General features: G+C 46.8%; 1 protein-coding gene across 1 annotated transcript in view; it reads right to left on the reverse strand.

Annotated features, from left to right (window-relative positions):
- MEGF6 (multiple EGF like domains 6) overlaps positions 1–7,647 on the reverse strand; it is a 194,567-nt gene extending 186,920 nt beyond the window's left edge. Inside the window, exons 1-2 of the mRNA XM_066637137.1 lie at positions 7,610–7,647; positions 272–406 (exon numbers count right to left, since the gene is read on the reverse strand). Coding sequence (XP_066493234.1) covers positions 272–406; positions 7,610–7,611 — 137 coding nt within the window. The 5' untranslated portion in view covers positions 7,612–7,647. The remainder of the gene's footprint in view (positions 1–271; positions 407–7,609) is intronic.
- Positions 7,648–20,457: the final 12,810 nt, after the last annotated feature.

Below are 20,457 nucleotides of genomic sequence, written 5' to 3' on the forward strand. Positions count from 1 at the left end.
GTGAGATGCTGGAGAGCAGATGCCATCCAATGTGGTTAATAGCTAGGTGGACCAACAGCCTCAAGCTAGCTGGGGAACTCCCCGACACTGGGGCCCTGTCAAAATCCAAACCTCCATGTCTTTTGGAAGCAAGGTGGCATTTCCTTCTTTCAGATAACAGTGAGGAAATGGTCCTTTAATCTGCCAAAAGCTCCATTATGTTTTTCTGGGAGGAGGGAGGTTTGCTAAGATTCACTCCAATGAACAAAGAGCAGTCTACAATGGTGCATACCTGCGCTCGTAACCCATGCACCAGGACTGCCCTCCGCATCCTGGCTTCCAGACTTGAACCAATCGAGTGAAGGCTTGGATCCGGGGCTGCCAGCGTCCCACCATCGCAAGTTCTTGCTCAGCACAAACATTTGGCCTGTTTTTAAAAAGGGGCAGAGAAAAGTGGGAGGAAGCAAAATATTTAGTTGTACATCTGAATAAGACACACCTTTCAGCCAGAGGCATGCATTTACATCCTGATATGGCTTCTTCCACAGTGAACTAGGGGCTGGGTTGCTGAATGGAAAGTCTTCACCTGCAGCAAGGGACCTGAGTTTTTTAATGGGCCCCTATTCCCAGGCCTGCCCCTGTTAGCTATACAACTGCCAAATGAAAAAGGCCAGCTTGGCGTGGGCTCCTTGATTATCAAAAGCCTTCCCTTGTGAGATTGGATGGGGCTTTTCCCTTCCCATCTTTAGGGGGGCTGCTAAGACAGTCTTATTCCAAAGAGACACTGGGGATATCACCAAGAACTAGGAGGGAGTTCCAGAGCACCTATGTGATGTGCCATTTCTGAGCATCGACTGAGCCCTCCCAGACTCCCAGCTTCTGACCCATTGTCCTCCTCAGCCTTTCCCTGTACTGCCCTTTGAACAAGGCACGGCAAGCAGCTCATGTGCTTGAGGGATCTCCAGTTTCTCCTGCAGGGCAGGCCCAAGCCTTCCTGTCCTTCTTACACAGTTATGTGCCAGGCTCTGCTCCTCCCACCATTCAGTGCTCTAGCTCAACATTTTCCTCTCCCACACTTCTCCTGCTGTCACTACCAGAGGACCAGGATGGTGTCTCAAGTCACCTTAGTTGCTGCCCCACTCCTTCTCCCCCAGGATGGCACACTGGCAATCTTCAGGTCTGACAACTGAGGTCCTGGCAGAGCTGGTAGTGAAACCAGCACTAGCCACTAGTGATATGCAAACATATCCATATAGGATGTCCAGGACGCTTTGACCTGATCAAGCAGGGCTCTTCCTATGCCTCACCCATAATATTTTTAGGGATGGCCATGAATCAGTGCACAGTTTATGCCCCAGTATCTTGGAGCAGGTGGGGAAATGTCCCCATCCAACCCAGCGTAATGCAAAGCTTATCACATTTGACGGCTGTCTGGACTCTCAGGGCTTCCATCTGCCCTCAAGCAGAATGTTTGTTTATTGTCAGGTTGATTTTTTTTTCCATGTAGTGTAAACTGTCAGATGAGTGAAATCTATTGTCTTAGGAAGAGGGAGGAGTGGGGAGACAGGATGCGCTGAACTAAATGAAGCCAAGGACATGTCAAAGAAATGTCCACTTGGCACAGAGTAAAACTTAATCGAGCTAGATTAAAGGACACGAGGGGGCTTTAGAACAAACCACATGGGCCCCCCCCCACATGTCTCCACTCTAGTAGGATATGCAGAGATACACGCCATCCCACGTACTGTGTAATGTTGCCAAGTCTTGATTTGAGAGCTTTAAGATCTACTCAAAGGAACACATTGTATCCAAAGCAAGCTGCTGTCTACTGAGTCAGACCACTGGGCCATGGAGCTCAGAACTGTCAACTCTGACTGGTAGCATCCCCCCCCCCCGGGGGTTTCATACAAGGGTTTTTCTCAGTGCTACCCTATCCATCTGTCCAATCCCTTATTCAAAGCATCTAGGCAAAGTGCCACACAAGCTCTTCTGGCCTGAGTAACCTCCCTACTAGAGGGTTCAGCGGGTGGCACCAAAGAAAACTTGGATCAAACACATTGAGGAAGACCTAAGGAACCAGCAATTGACCACTGACGAAGCTAGAAACATTGCCAACAAACACAAAGAATGGAAGTACGTCACAAATGACACGCGGATTCCAGTGGCACCTACAGTAGCATATTGGTGTATGCTACTGTACATACAACCAGTATGTGTGTATGGACAACCTGCTCCCCAAGTACCAGCTAAGGAGTAAAGAAAAAGAAAAGAATGCCAGGTGCCATCACAACATCCTGAGGCAAGGCGTTCCACAGATTAATGGTGTATTGCAGGGGTTCTCAGACTTCTCCAGAGTAAAATTCCAGAGGTAAATCTTGGCAGGGGAGAAGGCAGCGACGAGATCCCCAGGATCATGTCATTCCCAGGGACCAGGGGGGGTTTTACTTACAGTGTAGGCAGCGGGCTCCAGAAGGTGCTGGGAGCCTTGCGAAGCCCTCCCAGGGCTCCCCAAGTCATAAAATACTAAAATAAGCAGTCAGAAACCAGTTCCAGTTTGTGATCACGAAACTGGAAGTGGTTTCTGATTGCTCATGTTTCATATTTCTAAGACTTGAAGAGTCCAGCAGAGGCTCCACAAGGCTCCAAACCTCCTGGAGCCCTCTGCATCCCTCTGTAAGTTAAAAAAAACACAAAAAAAACTCTTGGCCCTCCAGCTGCGATGCGATCCTAAGGATCTCATTGCTGCCTTCCCCCGTCCCTTAAGGGGCCGGAGGTTGAGGCTCACAGGCTGGGGTGCCACGATGCCCCAGTTTGAGAACCTTAACAGGGTAAATAAATATTTCAGAAACTTTGACAACATCAAGAAACATTGACAGTGGTGCCCTGACAGCCCCACCTGCGGCAATCTTGTTCAAGTGGAATTCACAGATCTGTGTTATGAATCAATTCTGTTCGGCCAAAGGGGAATCAACAGGCTTGAATCCAAGCACTCCAGAGTCTTTAACTGGGCTTGAGCTCAAGCTAGGATAGCCAACCTCAGCATTCTCAAAATATATTAGCAATCAGCCATTCTCTGCTTCGAAACAGCAAGGTTTATAAAGGTAATGAGTTTTCCAGCAATGAGGAAAATTTCACCCTGGTGGAAATCTTTCAGAGTACATTCATGTATGTACCCACTTACCCACTACAGCAGAGCTAAGAGCATATGGAAAAGATGATTTGGATTTAATGTTCGGTGCTGGTTCAAATTTACAAAGAAAAACAGAAAAGGTTTCGCTGAGTCGAGAATGTCTCTCCTGGCAGGAGCTCAAACTTGTAAGGAAGCCTTCCCAAGATCCACACAAGTATGCTGAGTGAAACCCATAACCTTTATAGTGCAGCACAAAATGCACTGACTCTAACAAGGAAAAGGCAAGAGCAGAAAAGGCACACAGCAGATCCAGGGATGCTCCAAACCCGTTTCTGCCCAGCCCACAGGTGCACACATTTGATCCCTGCTGCATATGGGCAGAAATGGCTTAAAACAACAACAAAACAGAATGATCAACTTTTGTTTCTTGCTTCCTGACAAGGAGCCAAACAGCTGTGCAATGTAGGTATTCGACTGGTGGATTTTTTTTCTCCTGGGGGCAAGGAAAATTCACTGGCTAAATTGCTTTTGAGGGCCTTGAAACATGGCAGCAAAGAGCCCTGCCAGAGAGACCACAGTTTTACAACAAAGGTGTAAAGTAAATCCACACAAAAATAAATACATCCCACATTTCCCAACTGGGTAGATATCACCTGGATTCAAATTTGGCCACCCAGTGCGCCTGAGTGGATAAAACACTGGCTTTAGACCTGTAAGGGTGAGGTTCAGTGACACGCCCCCACTGCAAATTTAAACCAGTCTGCAACACTGGGAACTGGCATGTTCCCAATAGATGGAACTGTAGATCTATGACACGGCTTCAAAATATTTACCCCCCACTTTCTTGGCTCCCTTATTAACTACAGTTTCTAGAATTCCTTAGGAGAGGCCAAGAATGTTAAAACTGGCTTTAACAGTAACTTAAAAATTGGTTGGTGTCTGCCAGGTGAACCCACCTGTGGTGGGTCACTGACCGGCTTTCTTGAACTTAACTCTTGCCCTCCGGTGTGCGTCAAAGAGCAAGAACACCAATTGGTATAAAAGAAATGTGAGAAGTGTTTTAGGAATGAAATTCTTGCTGTGAAAAACTTACAACTATCTTTGTCATCTAGATAAACTTCAAGGATCTGTTTTCCAGCAGACATGGGTAACAAGGTTACCACTTTTTTTTTTCCTGATAGGGCTCTTTTAAAACAGGAAAGGGCAGAATTTTTGGCCCCAAAATGATACTTATATGAAAACTGTATGGTGACCCATAGCATACCTGGTTTATTGTTATTTATCATTACAGGTGTGTGTCACTTAATAATGGGATACATTCTCCAATCCCTGTTGATATGTGATTAGGCTGTTAAGTAAACATTCAGCCCAATCTAGTGCCTTTGTTGTGTAAACAGACACTCCCTGCCAGAAACTAGCTGACTGCACAGGCTACTGGAGACCAAATGCCCCTTCTTTGCATTAACAGCCTCTTTGGACGCAATCCAAGGTGCGCCTTATGCCGGCCCAAGGGACTTGGAGGGTTGCAATCATGGCTGGGAGCCACTGCACCCAACGAACCTGCTTGGATGCAGCGCAAGCCTCCTGGCTTGCCTGCTCCAGCAGCAGGTTTGGATTGCACCCTTTGTTGTGTAAACAGACATGCTGCTGCAGGCAGCAGCTTCACTAAGGTTTGGGTCACCTGGTGCAGGAGGCCAGAGCGTAACCCCCATGGTGATCCTCCTCCCATGCAGTGGGTGGGGCAATCACCCAGGTGGTGGGTGTGGTGATTGCCCCGCCGCACTGGTTTTTTAGCTATAGTTTTTGATAGAACACAGATATTTCAATGTGGTTTTTTCATTGCATTCTGCTGTCAATTATGTATCAAATGGTACATAACATGATGGTATCATTCCTAAATCACGATTATAGCGATTTTGGTCACTAGTGGTATCACACCCCCACCCCCCGGGTGTCACCTTACTAACACCTTATTGGTTCCATGCTGTGTCATAGAGAACCAGGGTGGTGTAGTGGTTTGGGAGGTAGACTCAGACCTGGAAGATCCAGGTTCAAATCCCCCCTCAGCCACAAAGCTTCCTGGGTGACCTTGGGCCAGTCACTTTCTCTCAGCCTCACCTACCTCACAGGGCTGTTGTGAGGAAAAAAGGAGGGGAGCAGCCTCATACGCCACCCTGAGTTCTTTGGAGGAAGGGCAGTATAACAATGTGATAAATAAAATAATCACATCTCATTGACTCTTTGAACAATCAACAATCACACTTATTGGTCCATTTTGAATTAAGGAATTGTACTTTTGGGGCACAGTCCTAACCAGGTCTACTCAGAAGTAAGTCCTATTGTGTTCAATGGAACTTACTCTCAGGAAAGTGAGGTTAGGATTGCTGCCTTTGTTACACAAGACAGTTGCATTTTTGTTTTCTGGTTTTTTGGCCATAACTTTTTATAGAATGGAGATATTTCACTCCAGTTTCTTCAGTGCATTCTGCTGTAAATTACACATCAAACGGTATATAACATGATGGTATTTTTCCTAACAATTTTAGTGATTTTGGTCACTAGGGCATGTCACCCCCTCCCCCATGTGCATCACCTGGTGCAGCCCATACCCCCTGCATGACCTTAGCAACACCACTAGTTGCAGGCTATGGGAGTCCTGACTGCCTCATTAAAAACATCTTTGTTGTGCTTAGACTACCATCGTACATGCGGTCCATCATTAAGAGGAAGGTTGTTAAACGGCGCACACCTGTATTATTGCATTATGTTTTTAAACAAAAAGGTTCACACAGCAGTTCGCAGAGAAAATCAAATAACTAAATGGCTCCCTGTCCCAAAAAAAAAACTCACAAGCTAAAAACATGGACACCAGCAAACAGCCACTGGAAAACACATGTATAAGACACTGCGCTGGGATGAGGAGGGACAATTACTCTGATAAATACTGGGGGGGGGGGGTCCTCCATATCTGCAGGTTTGACACCAGAGGATTTGACACAGCATGGGTGCCAGATTCGCACTGCAGGGCCTCATCTCACTTCCCGGACATGACCAGAAGCACCTTCCAGTAGCAAAAACCAGAGGTACCTTTCTGACAACTTCAGGAGGCTTTCCAAGGCCTGCAGAGGCTGTGTGTAGCCTCTCTGGGCTTCAGAACTCCTCCAGACATGACTGGAAGGCACTTCTGGAGGTCCTCTGAAGCCCCCACCCACAGGATTCCACCCATTATCCACAGGTTTTGGTATCTGCAGGGGGTCCAGGGACAGATTCCCCATGGATACCAGGGGCCAACCTGCATAAGAAGAGCACCGCTCAAAAAAGCACTTCCTTGCCCAGTTAGCAAAGTCATAATTAGTATCATAACTTTGATTCTAGCTCTGTAAAAAAAAAAAAAATGTATCCCATTCTTTCTTTTTTTCTTTCTATAATGTTCTGCTGTTCTTTTTTCTTGCAACCCTTATTATTGGACTGGAATTCTGGGGAGCGAAGAACAGTTTTTTCCTTCCTCTCCCTCTCTCTCTCATTTATGGCCAGTTCTTCTAGACATCAGCCACTCCCTGACAGCACACAAGCTTCCTCGTTTTCAGTCCCAGCATGTTTGACGGACAGACACCTACATCCTTCTCTTGTGCAAGGCTGCTGCATTTGGGATGGGTAGTACCAGCACCAGGAAAATATTCTGTGGACCAAATTTTTCACCATAGACAGGCAGCAATGGGAGGACTGGACTGGAGGTTCTCATGCACTGGATCCAGGCCCTGGGCCTTACTTTGCCCACCACAGCCAACTTAAAACACATGTGCCAGGCTGAAATTCAACAGGTGAAGCATTTCCCCTTCAGAAAAACTGCACCACTTGAATATCTGCTTAACACATAATTAGTAAAAGTATAGGAAGCAGTAGAAGGGGGTGGTTAACCTTTGCAACCTGGAATGTTCACATTTGTGAGCAGTAACTTTTTGGGGAGCCAATACTGGCTAAAATCAGGAAATGGATACAATAAATACCTTAACTATGGGTGCATCTTTTTAGCCTGCTGCTGTTTTCATATTTTATGACACATTCTAAGATTTACATTTTTTTATAAAGGAGAGAATTACGTTCTTTTAATAAAATAAAATATACATTTTGTGTGTTTATGTAGCATGGTACAGTAACCTAAACTCTTTACATTATCAATGTTGTCAGGAATTATAAACACTCCATATATCACGGGGGGGGGGGAACACTGGGAGGATACAGCTTACTTATAGACATTTAGGCTGACATCCTATTCACACTTACTGGGGAGCGACAGCTCAGTGGGGTTTACTTCTCAGTAGACATACCCAGGCTTGCACTGTGGGTGAGTTCACGGCATAGGGAGGATCTGAACCCAAGACTTTGCAGCTCAAATATCTTGGCTGCAGCACTACAAGAGCTCCCGCGCGCATCAGTGGTTGAAGGAAGTTCTTCTGTGCCCTGGCCCCATCCCAAAGCAAAGATGCGCTTTGTACTTACATGTGGGGTCGCAGCTTCTTCCCGGAGGTGGCTAAAGGCCATTTCAGGGCAAAGATGAAGCATAAGGTGAGTGCTTGGAACTCCATTGTGGCTGATGCTTGGGTTAGCCAAGGCAAGAACACACCCAGTACAGCAGCCTCCCCAGTCAAGTCACTGTTCTGGCAGTGCTCAGTTCTTCAGTGGAAAAACCCTCATTGATACTTTATGATCCAGCCAGGTTTTTTTTTTTTTTCCTCCTTTTAAACTCTCTTTACAAAGAACACAGTCGGAGCTCAGGCAGTCCTGCCCCTTGCTGGGAGATATATTTGTCACCCTGGGACATTTCCTTCAAGACTTCAGAGCAGGCAAAGCTCCCTCTGTCTTCTCACGTCCATGAAGCCAATTCACAGGGATGGAGAAACCAAAGCCAGGGTCTGGCTCCTTAAATTGTGCAGGTCAGCCTTAACAGCCCTCCTAGCTGACATCTGCAAGCCTCCAAGGAGCAGTCTTGCTGAAAACAGGATCCATCCACTAGCACAGCACCATCAGGAACATGCTGGAGTTCCTTTCTCAAGGTAGTTTCAAACCTAACAGTTCAACAGTAAGGAAAATCCACTCTTCGCCCCCCCCTTTTTCCAGCAGGACACAATGAATTCCACAGCTCCCTTCAACACAATAGAGAAAGAGTTCCATTAACCCTCTCTCTGCACAATGTAAACCTTTCCATCTGCAGGGAGAATCCTCCTCTCTCCCCCCCTCTCTCCCCCCATCTCAATTCCACACCCCTTCAAGCCAGCAGCTCAGTTTCAAGACAGGGACAAAACTTTCCTTCCCTCCCATGCTCTCTTGTTCCTTCCCTTCTGACAGTGCAAAAATCCCACCCCACCCCCTGCAAGCTCTGCCTAGTGCTCAGGTTTAGAGGAGGGAGGTGTCTGCAGGAGGAGACACAGGCAGAAATGATTTGCTCTGGCCAATTATTTTGTTTTTTGCATGATCCACATACCAAGGTGAGGGCTGTGCATTATCTCCCCCTCCCCCCCAGTGCCCAGGGAGAAACTGGACTCAAACTAAGCCAACGTTTTCTTCAGGCTTGTCTAAACGCAGCTCTTTCACATCGTGCTTACTCACAAGTCTTCCCCAGCAAATTCAGTGGGACTTACTCCCAGGGAAGTGTGGTTAAGACCAAGCCTAGCAGATGTGGCGTACTCCTCCGCATGCCAAGTCCCACTGTGTTCAATGGGTCCCACTTGCACCCAAGTAAACATGCATAAGATGGCAGCCTTGCGTATTCAAGATATTTTTACCCACCCACAGCCTCCGCAATGGAGGTGCCCAGAACAGCTAATCGAAAACATAGGGCAACACAATTAAAATAAAAAAATTTTTAAAATTGGAAGCAAGAATCAAAAGCTTCTAGCATCACACGCAAGCAAATTTATCATCAGGGGAGCTGTAAACAAAACCCAAGACCTCAAAAATCTGTGCTGCAACAAAAATAGTTTTAAACAAAAATGAGTGAGCCAAACAAACTTGGGATGGCATATTTATTGCGGCATTAACTTCCACGGACTAAACTTACTTCATCGGATGCTCCCTAGATGTGTATTTAGGGTTGAAGGGCCAAACGACACATCATATTTAATCAGGGCCGGCCCATCTGTGAGGCCAACTGAAACAATTGCCTCAGACAGCAGATTGGTGGAGGACAGCACCCTTCTTTGCCCATTTTTTGCATCCACTGCTCCTCCTCTTCTATCCACTCCCTAGATTGGAAGCAGAAGGGGGGGCAGAGAGAAGAGGGAATGTGGAGGGGAGCAGAGGGCTGATCTAAAACATCGAAGTAGAAGGAGCATGAGCATTTGGCATACTGCCTCAGGCTTCAGGAGGTCTTGGACCAACCCGGTGTGTGATGTATGTTTGGCCCTGTTTATTCCACTTCTTTTTATTCAGTCGATTTGGGGGGGCACACCAAAATGGGGGATAGAAGGCTTTTACTGTGGGGTTTGACTGAAAATCCCACCCTCACTATTTAATTTATAGTTTGACTAGACTCTGTTTAGTGTGTGTGTTCACTTGCTTTTTTCCCCTTGCTGTTTCCAGGGCTTGAGAGACCGATCCTGTGGTCTGCGTCGCACCTCCACGGGAAGGACCACAGTCGCAAACATGCCATAAGGCACATTTGCGGGCACTTTTGCGGGGCTTATCGCCGGGCTCCCACCGGTGCTGACTCAGCTCTGGCCAGCGCTGAGCCTGCACGCAGCGGGTGCCCCAGTTCCGCAGCTCAGCGGTCTTTGTGACCACCAGGCTGCGGAACGGGAGATGGGGGTGTGGGGGAGGCATTCCGGGGAGGGGGGAGGTGTGGCCAGGGGCATGGGGGAGGCGTGTTGGGGCGCGGGAGAGGCGGATCCACGGAGCTGAGCTCCACAGGATCCAGGGTGCTTGGGCAGGGCTACTCGCCATACACGAGCGCCTTAGTCACCGCTACGACCAAATAGTCACCGCTAAAGTGAGTAGCCCCATTGCGGGGCTGCTTCCCTTACTTGGGGGAAGAAGACTAATATCCCCTTCTCCCGAGGAGCCTCCCGCGGCAGCGCGGGAGGTGCTGGATCCTGCAGGAGTCCTCCGTGGCACCGCTGGGTCTCGCAGCTCCGGGCAGCTCAGGATTGGGCTGTGACTCTCTTAACAAGGACTTGAGTCAAAATGACTTGAAAAACAGCTCTGGACAAGTCGCAAGGGCTGCTGTAATGACCTGTGGATGACTTGAGTCAAGGGGCACAGAGACTGGGACACAATTCAAGGGCACCGTGGCTCCCGCACATCCCTGTGTATAAATGACAATCATTTTAAATCTGATTAGCATACTTCTACTGCAACTGTGATTCACAGCACAATCCTAACTGGTGCTGGCACAGGGAGGCCTGCCCTGTTTCCAACACAGGATTGGGACTGAATGCAGCTCAGCCTGAGGCAAGGGGAATCTGTCCCCCTTACCCCGGGTAAAGCTGCAGCAGCCCCAATGGGGCTTCTTGGATCTGCATCACCTCAAGAGATGGCACAGATCTGAGCAGCCCAGAGCTGCTCCGGGTTGCCCGGGACCGAGGTTAGGATCCGGCACAAGTGCCAGATCCTGGCCCCACTCGCTCTCACCCACGGGCCTGCCCTCCACCCACCCCAAAATGCCTCCTCCCTGCCCTCCCCATGCCCCACCCAGACACCCATGCCAGTCTGGTTTGGCCGGCACAGGTTTACCTGTCCAGTGGCCCAACAGGGTTTGGGCTGGCCTCCAGAGGTGTCCGTGTGCTGGCCTCCCTCCTCACATAGTGGTGTGAAAGTGCTTTATGGGACTTTCATAAAGTGCTTTATGGGACTTGCACCAGCCTGTCTGTTTCTGGAATGGGCCCTCTCTGAGCAGGAACATCTTCCAACTGCACCCACTGGGAATCACTGTCCCACTTCTTTCAGTATAGCTTCTTTTCCAATAGTTGTTCGCTGGTGTTTCCTCTGCATCTTTTGTTCATTTGTGAGCCCCTTTGGGATGGGGAACTATTTCTTCAGCTATGTGAACCACTTTGCTCAGGGTGTTGTTGAAAAGCAGTATAATAACAATAAATAAAATGGTGAGAGCCTGCAGTAAAAAAAACAAAAACAAAACACAAATGAATTATTTTTTATAAAATAAAAACAAAGCCACATCCAAAAATCTTAAGATCACTTTGCTGGACTGTCTTGTGCTCAGAAAAAGGATGAAGAAAATTGATCCCAATTAAAGGAAAATCAATTATGGTTTGCTTTACAGCTGTGTAAATGTAAAAAAAAAAAGAGCAAACCACATTGCTTTATTTGAATTGATTCAGTTCTGCGTGCAATTGGTGGAAAGATGTGAATTCTCTTCTGCAGATTGGGGAAGTCCCTGATTTTTTGATAGTATGGAGGCTGGGTGGGGGGGGGGGTGGCTAGAAATTGCCAAAACTGAAAATGTAACAGCTGCCCGCCATCTCTGCATAGCCTGGCTTGTGCTAAATGTTAATAAATGTTAATTTATTTCCCCTTCATAAACATGATGCTTTCAGCCAAGCATTCTATAGAACAAGGTCTTTAAAAAGCCAAAATTACTTGGAAAGCAGAGAATGCTCCCCACCTGCAACCGGCATTAAAATGTTGGCCAGAAAGAAGCTTTGCTGTCAACAATCCAAGGCACCGTGTTCATTTATGGACTTTGGGGACTGTTCTGCGAGTAAGAGAAAGTGGAATTCAGGGAATCTCATTCCTGGTTCGAAGGCCGCTCAGGATGGAGGGCTGTTCTCCTCCAACAGCCTTGAAATGAGCAAGTGTGAAGTGGGGGCCAATTCATTTCTGAACAAGGATGACCTCCTGGAAAGAGTAAGAATCAATACGTCAGCCCACCACTTGATGGGAGGCAAGGCGGGGGTTGGAAAGGAAGTGAAAGGGGGGGAAGGTTCCTCCATCTAAGAATAATCTCCATCCACTTGCATGCAGACAAATGAAGTACAAAGCCGTTCATACCATCAGCATCATGCTACGCTATATCAGAGAATTTTTTAAATTTGTCAAAGGAATAGAGCAAAACATATATGGGCATGCTGCAGGGCTGGCCCATCCATAAGGCCAACTGAGGTGTTTGCCTCACATAGCAGATTGTTGGGGGGTGCCCATCTCTATCCACCTACTTGCTTCCATTGCTCCTCCTCCTCCTCCTTCCACTCCCTGGATTGGAAAAGGAAAGGGGGCAGAGAGGAAGGGGAAATGCGAAGGAAGTACTGAGTTATAGCATTGGAGAATGGGAGGAGCAAATGCTGGTGTGTCAAAAGCTAAGGGGGCAGCATGTTGCCTCTGGGATTAGGAAGTCTTGAACAGGCCCTCGTTACCCGTTTGCCTGCAATGTTTCTCCAGCTTTCTGCTTTACTCTCAGGTGGATGGGTGGCATTCAGAACATTCTTTCCCTACCCCTTTGCTGTTGGACTCCATGCCCTCACCACCTGGCTCTATGATTGCCCAATTGAAGTTATTCCTGAGATCTCTTTCATTTTCTCCAACCTGATGTCATGCTGAAATTCCTGGAGGCTGTGTCAAGATCAGCAGGTTTGATAACCTGGAGATAGATTCTGGTTCCTGGAGACACCAGGTCAACGCAGGAAGGTCGCGGAGCTGAACAGGCTCACACATTTTGCACCGGGACCCACTTTTTAGAATGAGAATCTGTCGGGACCCACCAGAAGTGATGTCATGACCAAAAGTGACATCATCGAGCAGGAAAATTTTTAACAATCCTAGGTTGCAATCCTACCCACACTTACGCAGGAGTAAGTCTCATTTACTATCATTGTTAAAAGAATATACATACTAGCTTGTTAAAAGGACAGGTCTGTAACATTTCCTCAAATGCAGACATAGACCATGGTAGCATCAAGTCTAATATATTAAAAATAAAATTTAAAATGAATGGGGACCCACCTAGTGTTGAGAAACTCAAACCCACAGTTTGAGAAACTCTGTGCTATGCTATTTCAGATAATTCTTCTTCCACTCACAAAATATTTGTCATTCATTTGACAAAGGTATATTTGACTGTTATGTATGAAGTCTCACCCCAGTCAAAGGAATAAAGCAAAACATAGATGGGTAAGCAGAGTCCCCTGGGGGCTGGGGATAAGAATAAGCCCTCAGTTTGGCTGTGCTTGTCGTAAGAGGCGACTAAACAGCCACCGGGTAGATGGGACTTGTCAGCCTGGGAAGGCAGCTCATTTGAGAGAAGGAAAACTCTGATCCCAAACCTCCACTGCCCTGTGGCTACATCCAGTTGTGGAAAAGGCTTCAGGAGTCAACCTCGAGGCAAAATCCAGAGCCGGAGTCCCTGAGGCAGTTCATGGCTGAACACAGTCATGTTCTGGCAACTCTTGCGACGCCTCTGGAACCAACCATATTGGCTTCTGCCTTTCCATTGGACCATTTCAGTGACATGGTGAGGGGGGATTTGCTGCATGGGTAACAGTCTATCCTCCATATCTACCTTACCCAGGCTTCACGCACTGGAGAGGACACTGTTCCAGAACCACTACTCAGAGCACGATACCATAGTCTTCCAAGACTGAAGGATGCCAACGTAAAAGTAGAGTCCCAAATTATTAGCCTGCCTCCAAAACAACTATAAAATGAAACAGCCAGCATAAGTATGGTGAGGACTTAGCAGAAACATAATTGTAGCCATTCTGCCTGCTAAATGTAAATGTAGCACAGAGAAACCAATTTAAGATGCTTGGAAAATAAATTCCTGAAACGGTTGAACTTAGGTATCTAAGTTATTATTATTAATTATTATTATTAACAATATTTATATACCACTTTTCAACGGAAGTTCACAAAGCGGTTTACAGCGGAAGTCAAACAAACAACTAATGGCTTGTTTGTAAAGTTTGTAATGTAAAGTTCATGCTCATTCCAGTCCTTTCCAGCCCTGTTTCAGAGAAAGGTTAAACAGAGAGAAGTTAGGGAGAAAGGGGATTTAAGAGAAAGCCAATACTTCTTTATACATGATGGGACTTAGATGAATTACAAATATTTTACCAGTGGAAGACAACCAACACAAAAGGGGAGGGAGAGTTAAGAACAGAGGGGGTGCAAATTTCCTTGCACAAGTTCATTCTAGAATAAAGGTTCCCCCCCCCCGTGTTAACTGTTTAGTTGTTAGCTCCCCCTTGTGTGTCTGGAATAGACAGGCAACTCATATCAGGCACGTATTTCACGCAAGGCACATTTCCGACAAAAAAAGTCGATGTAGTGGAGGAATGTGCATGATTCATGTCTGTTTAGTTATGGAGGTAAGGATACCATTTCAGGATTTGGTAAGGGAAAGGGGGGTGCAGGGGGAGAGAGAGATTCACAGCAATTTCAGAGATCGACAGCCCAATCTTAGGCATATCAACGCAATCATAAGGCCGCAATCCTAATCAATTTTCCAGCACCGATATAAGGGCAATGCAATTCCGAAGTAAGGGAACAAACATTGCCTTACCTTGAGGAGGCCTCTGTGACTGCCCCTCCCCAACTGTAGGATGCAGCACATGCCGCATTGGCACAACTATGCCAGTGCTGGAAAGTTGGTTAGGATTGTGCCCTAAGTTCCACTGCAATCAATGAAGCTTATTTCCAGGCAGGACTACAGAGAGCAGTTCAGGCCCTGGTGGAAAAAAAATTGTCATCGTCCCCCCAGAAGGGCAGACTGGCTAAAAATATGCAACAGTCAGGTGTCAGACAGCCTTCTGGGCAGCCAGGCCATGTAATTTGTGCTGACTTCTGTCCACCCACTCCCCATCAGCCCTGCTCACAGGTCAGTGTGGATAGGCTTGGGCCCTTAGTCTGGGAAATATTCATAAGAACAGCCCCACTGGATCAGGCCATAGGCCCATCTAGTCCAGTTTCCTGTATTTCACAGCAGCCCCACCAAATGCCTCAGGGAGCACACCAGATAACAAGAGACCTGCATCCTGGTGCCCTCCCTTGCATCTGACATAGCCCATTTCTAAAATGAGGAGGTTGCGCATACACATCATGGCTTGTAACCCATAACGGATTCTTCCTCCAGAAACTTGTCCAATCCCCTTTTAAAGGCATCCAGGCCAGATGCTGTCACCACATCCTGCGGCAAGGAGTTCCACAGACCAACCGCACGCTGAGTAAAGAAATATTTTCTTTTGTCTGTCCTAACTCTCCCAACACTCAATTTTAGTGGATGTCCCCTGGTTCTGGTGTTATGAGAGTATAAAGAGCATCTCTCTATCCACTTTATCCTTCCCATACATAATTTTGTATGTCTCAATCATGTCCCCCCTCAGGCTTGTCTTTTCTAGGCTGGAGGCCCAAACGCCGTAGCCTTTCCTCATAGGGAAGGTGCCCCAGCCCAGTAATCATCTTAGTCGCTCTCTTTTGCACCTTTTCCATTTCCACTATGTCTTTTTTGAGATGCAGCAACCAGAACTGGACACAATACTCCAGGTGTGGCCTTACCATCGATTTGTACAACAGCATTATAATATTAGCTGTTTTGTTCTCAATACCTTTTCTCATGATCCCAAGCATAGAATTGGTCTTCTTTACTGCCGCTGCACATTGGGTTGACACTTTCATCGACTTGTATACCTCCACCCCAAGATCTCTCTCCTGATCTGTCACAGACAGCTCAGAACCCATCAGCCTATATCTAAAGTTTTGATTTTTTGCCCCAATGTGCATGACCTTACACTTACTGACATTGAAACGCATCTGCCATTTTGCTGCCCATTCTGCCAGTTTGGAGAGATCCTTCTGGAGCTCCTCACAATCACTTCTGGTCTTCACCATGCAGAAACGTTTGGTGTCATCTGCAAACTTAGCCACCTCACTGCTCACCCGTCTCCAGGTCATTTCTGAAGAGGTTGAAGAGCACTGGTCCCAGGACAGATCCTTGGGGCACACCGCTTTTCACTTCTCTCCATTGTGAAAATTGCCCATCGACACCCACTCTCTGTTTCCTGGTCTTCAACCAGGTCTCAATCCAGGAGAGGACCTGCCCTCTAATTCCCTGACTGTGGAGTTTTTTCAGTAGCCTTTGGTGAGGGACTGTATTGAACACCTTCTGCACATCCAAATATATAATGTCCATGGGTTCTCCTGCATCCACATGCCTGTTGACCTTTTCAAAGAATTCTAAAAGGTTTGTGAGGCAAGACTTACCCTTACAGAAGCCATGCCGATTCTCCCTCAGCAAGGCTTGTTCGTCCATGTGTTTTGAGATTCTATCTTTGATGAGGCATTCCACCATCTTACCTGCTAGGCTGACCAGCCTATAGTTTCCCGGGTCCCCCCTCTTTCCCTTTTCAAAGATCTGAGTGACATTTGCTATCCAGTCCTCTGGCACCGTGGCTGTTTTGAGGGACAAGTTGCATATTTTAGTCAAGAGATCAGCAACTTCATTCTTCAATTCCTTAATAACTCTTGGGTGGATGCCATCAGGGCCCGGTGACTTACTGATCTTTAATTTATCAATGAGGTCTGAAACATCTTCTCTTTTAACCTCTGACTTAATTCCTTGGTCAGCAGGGGTTGTTCGGGCAGCGGTATCTGCCCGAGGTCTTCTTCTGCGAAGACAGATGCAAACAACTCATTCAATTAAACTGCATGCATAATATTCAAAATTAAACTACAAGAAAACACATTTTAAGAGCATTTCTGAACACAGGCAGCTGCTTCTGAGTCCAACCTTTGAACCACCTAATTCGGTAATGACTGAATTATTTGCTGACTGACAGTGACTCTCCAAGGTTTTAGGCAAGGAGGGTCTTTCCCAGCCCTACCTGAACATGCTGCCAGGGATCAAAGAGAGATGAGTGAAAAGCAGGTGCTCTAACGCTGATCAACAGCACCTCCTGCAATATATAAATGGGAAACTGTCATCAGAGATAACATTCCCAGGGACGGATGGTCCTAGGTTCAAAGAAACATGGCCAGAAATATGATTCATGTTGATAGCTACTCGGCACTCCTGCATGGGTGAATAATAATAATAATAATAATAATAATAATAATAATAATAATAATAATAATAATATACAGTATTTATATACCGCCTTTCTTGGTCTTTATTCAAGACTTTATTCAAGGCGGTTTACATAGGCAGGCTTATTAAATCCACACAGGGATTTTTACAAATTGAAAGAAGGTTCTTTCTTTCAAGAACCACTACATTCAAGGTGTTACACTCCGATCTGGTTTAACATTCTGGCCTCCATCCTCCCACGCTCCGAGCAGATGGAACAGCTCAGCTGCAGCTTGCCAGCTGCTTCAAGGTCGCACGGTGCCGGTGGCCTCGAACTGGCGACCTTGTGGATGTTAATCTTCAGGCAAATGGAGGCTCTACCCTCTAGACCAGACCTCCTGCCCAGCTTGAATGTGCAAGCTTGAGCTGGTAACAGTGGGGCACTCACGGAGCCCTCCTCAAAGTAAGGGAATGTTTGTTCCCTTACTTCAGAGCTGCATTGCCCTTCTGTCGGTGCTGGAAAGTGGGTTAGGATTGCACCCTGAATGTTATTGTTATTACTGTACACATGAACCATAACAATTGTTGAAGTGATGCACGTTATGCATTAGGGAAAGAAATGGGCCCCACCACCTTCAGATTTCACCAGCTGCTACTGGTCTCCACACACATTGGGATACTCATTTTGATCAATGTACATTCACAAAGTTCTTATAAATGTGATTGAATGGAGACCCCGTACAACATGTGCCTGGACAGAGCAGGGATGTTGTCCCTCCACTGAAATGAACTGTGCAATGCAATGAACATATTTTTTTGGCAGAAGATCTCACTGAGTTACTTCCTAGTAAGCATACAAAGGATGGATGGCATGAAGCACTGCTATTTAACTTCTCTCAGTCCTATCTGGTGCTATTTCTACCCTGCTTTTTCTGCCCTCCTAAGACCCTGGAGGTGGCCAAGAGGCAAAATAAAAACACAAATTATCCCCCAATCCAAATCCCAGAATAGTATGATAAAACAACAAAGCAACCAGAACAATACTAATATAAAAGGTGGCTTCCAAAAGCATCTGGCAACAGTACTTGGCTATCAGGTAGAGTGGTGTGTGTATTTTAGAAGCTAAATAAACTACTGTATCCCAAAGGTTTCTTTGAAAAGTGAAATTGACTATATCAAAAGCTCCCTGAGAGCCAGTTTCACCAGTCCCTTGATCTGTACCCAATTCCAGGAGAGTTCCTAAAATGAGGGGGAAATTTTGTTCTTCTTTCCTGGTAGGGAGCTTCACTTTGCGATGACATTTCTCCATTCAAAAGATTACATAAATTCATCTGAAAAGGACTGAATTTATCCGGACAAACTGGAGCAAAGTATGGTATATCAAGAGTATGTTTTAAATACTGTGAAGGAAGCCATCTTGCATTAAGGCAATTGATCTGTCTAAGTAAATTCTACCTACACTAATTGGCAGCAGCTGCCCAGAGCTTCAGATAAGAAGTCCTTCACAGCCATACCTGGAGATGCATGGAATGACGCCGAGAACTTCTGCATCCCTTCCCCTGAATGTGGAATGATGGAATACAATGTTCTATGATACTTCCATTGTCTAGACCAGGGGTGTCCAACCCATTTCATACAAAGGGCCGAATAGCATTCATGATGCCTGCTGAGGGCTGGAAGTGATGTCATTAGGCAAGAAGTGATGTCATTAAACAGGTCATAACCAAAAATAACAGGTCATAACCAAAAATAAGACAGCATCCCTGCTGAAGTCCTAAAGTGCTGCAAAGAGATCATCGTCACTGAGCTGCATGAAATCCTTTGTCTCTGCTGGAGAGAAGGTGGAGTACCTCAAGACATGAGGGATGCAAACATCATCACGCTGTACAAGAACAAAGGCGACAGGGGTGACTGCAATAACTACCGTGGCATCTCTCTCCTTAGCGTTGTAGGAAAGTTGTTTGCCCGAGTTGCACTAAAGAGGCTCCAGGTACTTACAGAGAGCATTTATCCAGAATCACAGTGCGGATTCCGAGCCAACAGGTCCACCACTGATATGGTATTCTCCCTTAGACAACTGCAGGAGAAATGCAGGGAACAACGACAGCCACTCTTTATAGCCTTCATAGATCTCACGAAGGCTTTCGACCTGGTCAGCAGGGATGGCCTCTTCAAGATTCTCCCCAAGATTGGATGTCCACCCAGGCTCCTCAGCATCATCAGATCCTTCCACAAGGACATGAAGGGCACTGTTGTCTTTGATGACTCCACATCAGACCCCTTTGACATCCGAAGCGGCGTGAAGCAGGGCTGTGTTCTTGCACCAACCTTGTTTGGGATCTTCTTCGCTGTCCTGCTGAAGCAGGCCTTTGGAACTACAACAGAAGGCATCTATCTCCGGACCAGATCAGACGGAAAGCTCTTCAACCTCTCCAAACTGAGAGCAAAGTCCAAAGTCCAGCTGAAATGTCTGCGTGACTTCCTCTTTGCCGAGAATGCAGCTATCACTACCCACTCTGCCAAAGATCTCCAGCAGCTCATGGATCGTTTTAGCAAGGCCTGCCAAGATTTTGGACTGACAATCAGCCTGAAGAAAACACAGGTCATGGTTCAGGATGTGGACTCACCTCCCTGCATTACAATCTCTGCACATGAACTGGAGGTTGTCCATGAATTTGTGTACCTTGGCTCAACGATCTCCAACACTCTTTTTCTCGATACCGAGCTAAACAAACGCATCGGTAAAGCAGCTACCACGTTTTCCAGACTCACAAAGAGAGTGTGGTCCAACAAGAAGCTGATGGAACATACCAAGATCCAGGTCTACAGAGCTTGCGTCCTGAGTACACTTCTGTACTGCAGAGAGTCATGGACTCTTCACTCACAACAGGAGAGGAAACTGAATGCTTTCCACATGCGCTGCCTCCGACGTATTCTCGGCATCACCTGGCAGGACAAAGTTCCAAACAACACAGTCCTGGAACGTGCTGGAATCCCTAGCATGTATGCACTACTGAAACAGAGACGCCTGCGTTGGCTCGGTCATGTTGTGAGAATGGATGATGGCTGGATCCCAAAGGATCTCCTCTATGGAGAACTCGTGCAAGGAAAGCGCCCTACAGGTAGACCACAGCTGCGATACAAGGACATCTGCAAGAGGGATCTGAAGGCCTTAGGAGTGGACCTCAACAAGTGGGAAACCCTGGCCTCTTAGCGGCCCGCTTGGAGGCAGGCTGTGCAACATGGCCTTTCCCAGTTTGAAGAGACACTTTGCCAACAGTCTGAGGCTAAGAGGCAAAGAAGGAAGGCCCATAGCCAGGGTGACAGACCAGGGACAAAC

The sequence above is a fragment of the Tiliqua scincoides genome, chromosome 9, assembly GCF_035046505.1.
Source record: "Tiliqua scincoides isolate rTilSci1 chromosome 9, rTilSci1.hap2, whole genome shotgun sequence".
Lineage (NCBI taxonomy): Eukaryota > Metazoa > Chordata > Lepidosauria > Squamata > Scincidae > Tiliqua > Tiliqua scincoides.